At 35.5% G+C, this 7,015-nt stretch overlaps 1 protein-coding gene across 1 annotated transcript; it reads left to right on the top strand.

The window, feature by feature from the left end:
* LOC109838379 (glutamyl-tRNA reductase 2-like) lies at window positions 3,288-5,599 on the top strand. Its single transcript, XM_020406829.1, has 3 exons — window positions 3,288-3,513; window positions 3,768-4,009; window positions 4,097-5,599. Exons 1-3 carry the CDS (start codon window positions 3,288-3,290, stop codon window positions 5,228-5,230), a joined length of 1,602 nt encoding a protein of 533 aa, XP_020262418.1. The 3' UTR covers window positions 5,231-5,599.

The raw sequence follows: 7,015 nt of genomic DNA, 5'->3' as shown, positions 1-7,015 counted from the left end.
TCAAGTAAAAAATATGAATTGAAATTGTATCATCTTGTAGGTAAATAAATAAATGTTATTGAAGCTCCTCTTTATATTAAATTTAAAAGCAATAACTTAAATTATTAAGCGCTAAATATTAGTTCATGCGAGAAATTAAAGTAATCTATGGTCTATATACATATATAGTCAATCGATTAAATGTATTAAAATTATATTGACTACAGTCAAAATTATATGGTGGGTTCATATTAAATATAATTTATAAAAAATAGTATATTAAAATCAAAAACATTTAAACCATTGTATAGATTGTTTGAAAATTTTTGCATGTAAAAACTATCTTGCCTACGAATAGTGATGTGCACACTTAACTATAGCCTAATACATCTTAAGAACAACTTACTCTTCAATATCATCATTAATTTATATATCGATACATTACACTGAAAACACAATAAAAATTTAGAAAACTACAAAAGAAACACTCTCAAAAATTTTAAAAATTATAAAAACAACACCCTAAACTTTTATAATTTACAAATACACAAAACTATTAAAAAGTATATTAAAATCAAGAAACTACAAAAAATCATTGAAAATTTCAAACTTTGGAGGGGTAATTTGCAATGTAATAAACTTTAAGTTTGTTTTTTTGTAAATTTCAAATCTAATAGATTTTCAATTAGTTATGTTCTTTTTAAAAAAAGTTATGGGTAATATCGATCATGAAAAGTTTTTCCTAAACCTATATTTTTAAAGGAAATATGATATTTTTTATGATTTTTTTATTTTCTAGGGGTTGCTAGTAATTTTGTATATTTATTTTAGTGTCTATAGGTTAGAAATTCTCATGTTGTTTTTTTGTAAAGTATGAATATTAAGGGTTTTTTATAATTTTTTAAACTTATAGGCCTTTTCTACATATTGTAAATTATTTATAGACTATTTATAATTCCTATATTTTCAATTTACTAATGAGTTTCAAATTCTTAGGGTTTTTTTGTAAATTTTGAATTTTGAGTGTTTGTTTGTAATTTTTAAAACTTTAAGAGTGTTTTTTATAAATTATAAATTATGCAGGGGATATTTGTAACTCCTATATTTTCAATGTACTGTTAGGTTCAAATATATTAGGATTTTTATAAATTTTATAATATTGAGGGTTTTATCTTATAATTTGTAAAAAGTTTAGAGCGTTTATTGAAATTCCATAAAGTTTTGGTGGTTGTTTGTGTTATTTGTAGGTTTTTAGTGTGTTTATAGGTTTGAAATTTTCAAGGTGTTTTTTTACAAATTTTAAATTTTTAGGAGTGTTTTTGTATTTTTTAGAACTTACAAGATACTTTCTCCAATGTCAAAAACTTTTATTTTTTTAGCTAGCATATACTTTGCATTTTTCAGAACTTACAAGATACTTTCTCCAATGTCAAAAACTTTTATTTTTTAGCTAGCATATATTTTTAGATTTCTCACTGAATTTAAATAAATACAATTTATAATTTTTAAGATGTTATAATAAAATTTTAAATTTGTAGGGGTATTTTTATAATTTTAAAAACTTAGAGGATATTTTTTACAAGGTCTAAAAACTTTTAGGTGCTGGCTAACATATATTTTTTAGATTTCTCTGCAAAATAAAATAAGTAAAAGATTTGGATTATATCAAATATATCTTCTTTATACAATAACATGTTAAGTCTCATTATAGATAGAATAAACAATTTAATTATAAATTCAAAGAAGATATGAAAATTAGAATAACTTAGAATAACAACATAATATTTTAAAAAGTTAAGGGTAATATTGACCATGAAAAGATTTTTCTCAACTCTTACTTTTAAAAGAAGTATGATATGATATGATATATATATTGAAAATTGTTTTCTATAATTGTCTACCGAAGCACATCAATTTTTTTGATATTTAATTCTATTTTTTGTCCCTAGCAAATTTACAGAAGAAAATAAAAAATGCAGAAGATGCTTTTGATATTCTCTTTCATTTTCAAGGTACGAAGACAGAACTTCTTTTTTATTTTTTTGCTATTTTTTTAAAAATTAATTAATAAACTAAAAGTACTAGATTGAAATACTTCTTATATTAAATAAGTCCTCTTTCAAAAAGTATTATATGCAAAACTTTTTTTATCTCTGGGTAATAATATATTTTATTATTCAACAGCGTTAGTTAGAGAAAAAAAAAGTCTCAGGAGTTTCATGTTTGCTATGCTACCCAACCGAATTGATATTTATTTATTATCATATAAGAGGGTCATCCTCATTGAAAAAGAAAAAGATAATCCTATCGAAAATCAACCTAATTCTGAACTCTTAACTTATTATCCCAAGATTCTTACTATCTTCCAAAGTCACATGCCGAAAAGTATTTAATTTTGACCGAAAATAACAATCACAAAATCAAACTTTTCCCTGTCAAATGTCAAGCCACGGAGTCAAATTCACACCATCAACGTGTGTAGCTACCTATACAAATCCTCTCTCTCGGTACCTTCCCCTCCACTGAAATCAACCTCAAGAAAAGAAAATTTTCTCAAGGATCCAAAATATAGGACCAATAAGAGGGACAAGTGAGATGTCCCCCTCCTATTAGATAATGAGTTGATCATCATTTGGCCATCATTAATGATGACCAACTCATTATCCAATAGGAGAGAGACACATCATTTGTCCTCTTTATTGGTCTCATATTTTGTGCCCCTGTAGCAAAGTTCTTATTGATGGTCAACTCATAATCCAATAGGAGAGGGACACATCATTTGTCCCTCTTATTGGTTCCATATTTTGGGTCCATATAGCAAAGCTCTCAAGAAAATAAAAATTTCAATTTAAAATTAAAAACGGAAAAAATACAAAAGCTAAAGAACAAGGAGATAGGGGAGGGGATCTGAGGGAGAGAATCACCGGGTAAGGGAGTGTGGATAGAGCGCGTCCGAACCAACCAATCAGAGGTCGTCAAAACCTGCCCCCGATCTCTACTCGCCCACGCGCCCAGACCTCAGCCCACGCGCAGAATACACCCATCCTCGGCGGTGCCCGCTTACGCCCCTCTTCATCCCGTGGGTCGCCAACCCCCGCACTACTCTTTCCCAACCCGCACTCCCAACTCTTCGCCTCCCTCCCCTCCGACGGAACCAACCGCCACATGAAAGGAACGAGAGAGGGGAGAAGAAGAGGGAGCAACCCGGGAAAAAAAACTCCGCTCACAAATCATTCATTGGCATTTTACCCTTATTATTATTTATATTATATATTCCTCTCGTTCTTCTACCTAGGGTTAGGTTTATCATGGCGGCGGCTGAGTGCGTAGCGGCCATCGTTTGGGGGCGCGAAGGCGGAGCTACCTGTGAGGAGGAGCCGGCCGGCGAGCGCGTTTCGGGTCGGGCCGGGGCCGAGGTAGGGTTGGTCCGGAGTAGCCCTAGGTGCGAGATCGGGGCGGATCTCGAGCAGAAGATTGCATCTAGGGATTCGAGCGTCTCGGCTTTGGAGCAATTCAAGGCCGCCGGCACCGACCGTGAGTTTCCTCTCTCTTGTTTTCCCCTTCGATTAGGTTTTTAGATGCGTTTAGATGTTAGATGAGGCTTATTGGATTTCAAAAGTTCTCTTTTTATTGGGATTTAACAACGGAATTTATAATAATTATGGATAAATGTTAACACATTTTGATAATTCGCCTTCAAGGCTCAAACCTTTTTTTCTAACGAGGAAAAGCCGGACCGTTTCTGATTGAGCAACGTTTGACACTTCTTGAATTGGATTCATTATTAGGGTATATGAAGGAAAGGAGCAGCATCGCCGTTATAGGTCTCAGTGTTCACACGGCACCGGTTGAGATGCGTGAAAAGCTCGCTGTTCCTGAGGCGCAGTGGCCTCGTGCCATTAGTGAGCTTTGCAACTTGAATCACATAGAAGAAGCTGCAGTTCTCAGTACCTGCAACAGAATGGAGATTTATGTAGTGGCCTTGTCTTGGCATCGAGGGATCAGAGAAGTAACAGATTGGATGGCGAAGGTAACAAGAGATTTTGAAGCCCTAATCTTTGGGTGTCATTTGGTACTTTTTCAATTACTTATGATGTTCTAAATGCTATTATTGCAGACTAGTGGAATCCCTGCTTCAGAGCTCCGTGAGCATTTATTCATGCTTCGTGACGGTGATGCCACTCGACATCTATTTGAAGTGTCTGCAGGTTTAGATTCTCTCGTTCTAGGAGAAGGCCAGATCCTTGCGCAGGTCAAACAAGTTGTTAGAGTCGGTCAAGGGAGTGGAGGGCTTGGAAAAAATATTGACAGGTTGTTCAAGGATGCAATTACTGCTGGAAAGCGAGTTCGCAGTGAAACCAACATTTCATCTGGTGCTGTCTCTGTAAGCTCGGCTGCTGTCGAGTTGGCTTTAATGAAGCTACCAAAATCACAATCTGTGTCTGCTAGAATGCTTGTTATCGGAGCTGGTAAAATGGGGAAACTTGTGATCAAGCATCTGGCCTCTAAAGGCTGCAGAAAGGTTGTAGTTGTTAACCGGTCAGCTGAAAGGGTTGATGCCATCCGTGAGGAATTGAAAGATGTTGAGATAGTATACAAACCTCTTGATGAGATGATGTCCTCAGCTGCTGAAGCAGATGTTGTATTTACAAGCACAGCATCAGAAACACTGTTGTTTTTCAAAGAAAATGTTAAACTCCTGCCTCCTGTAAGTGATGAGGTTGGTGGGGTGAGGTTTTTTGTTGATATATCAGTTCCTAGGAATGTTGGGTCTTGTGTTTCTGACCTGAAGTTGGCACGAGTGTACAATGTTGATGACCTTAAGGAAGTGGTGGAAGCCAACAAAGAGGACAGACTAAGGAAGGCAATGGAAGCTCAGACTATTATCACCCAGGAGTTGAAGAGGTTTGAGGCATGGAGGGACTCATTAGAGACTGTCCCTACCATCAAGAAGTTGAGGTCTTATGCTGACAGAATTAAGGTTGCTGAACTCGAAAAATGCTACCAGAGAATAGGAAATGAAGCTCTCACAAAGAAGATGAAAAAGGCTATCGATGACCTCAGCAACAGCATAGTGAACAAGCTTCTTCATGGCCCATTGCAGCATTTAAGATGTGATGGTAGTGATAGTCGTACTCTTGATGAGACACTTGAGAATATGCACGCTCTCAATAGGATGTTCAGTCTTGATACAGATAAATCAATTCTTGAGCAGAAGATCAAGGCCAAGGTGGAGAAAGCTCAAAACTGAAGATACTGTGATATTTCTTTCATCTGCACATAGATCATTGTCCTCCCTGAGGTTGGTCGAAGTATCTGCATATCTCACTCCTTGTTTCTCCACTCAAGCTGCCAGATGAAATAAAGGAGGGCTCATTCAGCTTCTCGTTGAGTTCATCAAAGTATATAGAGGGATGGTAGAGGCTCTTTCTAACTCCATGTCTAGTTCTGTCCATTATATTATGTGGTCATTTGGTTTTATGCAATCAGTAAGTCATTTGAACTAATCTGTCTGAGATTGGCATCTGTTCACAGATGGATTGATGTATTCTATCTAAATCATTTTCAACACCATAAATTTTGGTAATATTTTTAATCCAGTGGTCTCTTTGTGCTGTTATAGTTATGTGATGTCTGATAATTATTTAGCAGGGATATCTACTCGTCTTCTTTATGGTTAAACTTCTAGCTAGTGACGGGCAATCAGCATAGTGATTCTGGGTTAGTTAAATTTCAAGGTTTTGGAATGAAATCAACCTATCTACTATGTAGCTAGCTGTGAAGTTTCCTGTGAGGTGCTTACAAGTTGAATTATCATTTTAGACGCTGTGGCGTTGTATGCTTTTGTTTGACAGCTTGACATGGAGTATGCACTTATGTGTCTTCTTGTGAGAATGCATTGGGATTATGATTTGGTCGTAGTGTCTTCTTAGAGAACTGCAAAGTCTCCATCATTAATCGTAAGTTCTTTTCTAGCCATTTTTATTTGATTTTAAGACTGTCGAGTATTACAATTTGGATGGTGTTTATTGATAGATAAAAGATATCTTCTTTAGTCTTCTGAAGCGAGCACAATTGTGCAAAATTTTTGATTCATGAGTACGATACAGGGAGTAGGCTCCTTTATCAAGGTTATGTCACTTGTGCATGCTGCTCTCTGTTAATGAATTTCAAGCTTTCAGTGAGACATTTCATATATCAGGAACTAATAGAGAATATATCCGGCAAGTAGGAAAGTATCTTCAGAAATATTCGCTTTGGAGTAAATCCTGGCAGAGATCGCAGGCAAACTTCAATTGGGAGACCGCCTTTTATTGAATGCGTTATCCATGCGGTCACGCTTATTATGTTTGCTCTTTCTTTTGAAATTCTTTTTCTTGTTTTCACATGCGCTTTCTAAAATTTTCAGTGCTGTAGAAATGCTTAGATCTGATTAACATGATGAAACGTCATAGATGCAATTTTCTTTGATCAGGCGTGCGTGCTGCTCTCGCTTCTAAATTTGGCTCCCTTATTTTACATGTTTAACTGCAAGAATAATAATATAAATCTTCCTATCAGTGAACTGGACGGCTAAAGTTTGGGTCAAGTTCCCTGTGTCCACGGTTGCTTAGGGCAGAAACTAGGAAGTTGAGCTAAATTTTGATTGATTTGGCGATATACCTTCGTTAGCGTCGAGTCCTCCTTATTTGGCAGAGCCTGTCCCATGGCCTGAATCATCTGATCCTAAACGCTGTTAGCTTCTCTAGACTTGAATGTGGGTATTACAGTGATTTGAATTCAGATGTCATAAAAAAGTTTGGATGCATTTGATACTTTTCTGAGCACCTCTTTGTGCTATGTCACAAGATGGGGGGCTGTGATATGAATTCTGGTGATGGTTATAAGCGTATTACTTCCGCTGCTCTCTTTGGTTATAAACGAAGTACTTTCATCATCATAACTTTAGTTTTAGTGTAATGATTAGTGACTTTTAATCAGAGGAAATCATATTTAAATACCGCTGGCTATGAATTTAAAGCGGATTTTATAAAAA

The sequence above is a fragment of the Asparagus officinalis genome, chromosome 4 (genome assembly GCF_001876935.1).
Source record: "Asparagus officinalis chromosome 4, Aspof.V1, whole genome shotgun sequence".
Taxonomy (NCBI): Eukaryota; Viridiplantae; Streptophyta; class Magnoliopsida; order Asparagales; family Asparagaceae; genus Asparagus; species Asparagus officinalis.
This window is presented reverse-complemented; position numbering and strand designations above follow the sequence as displayed.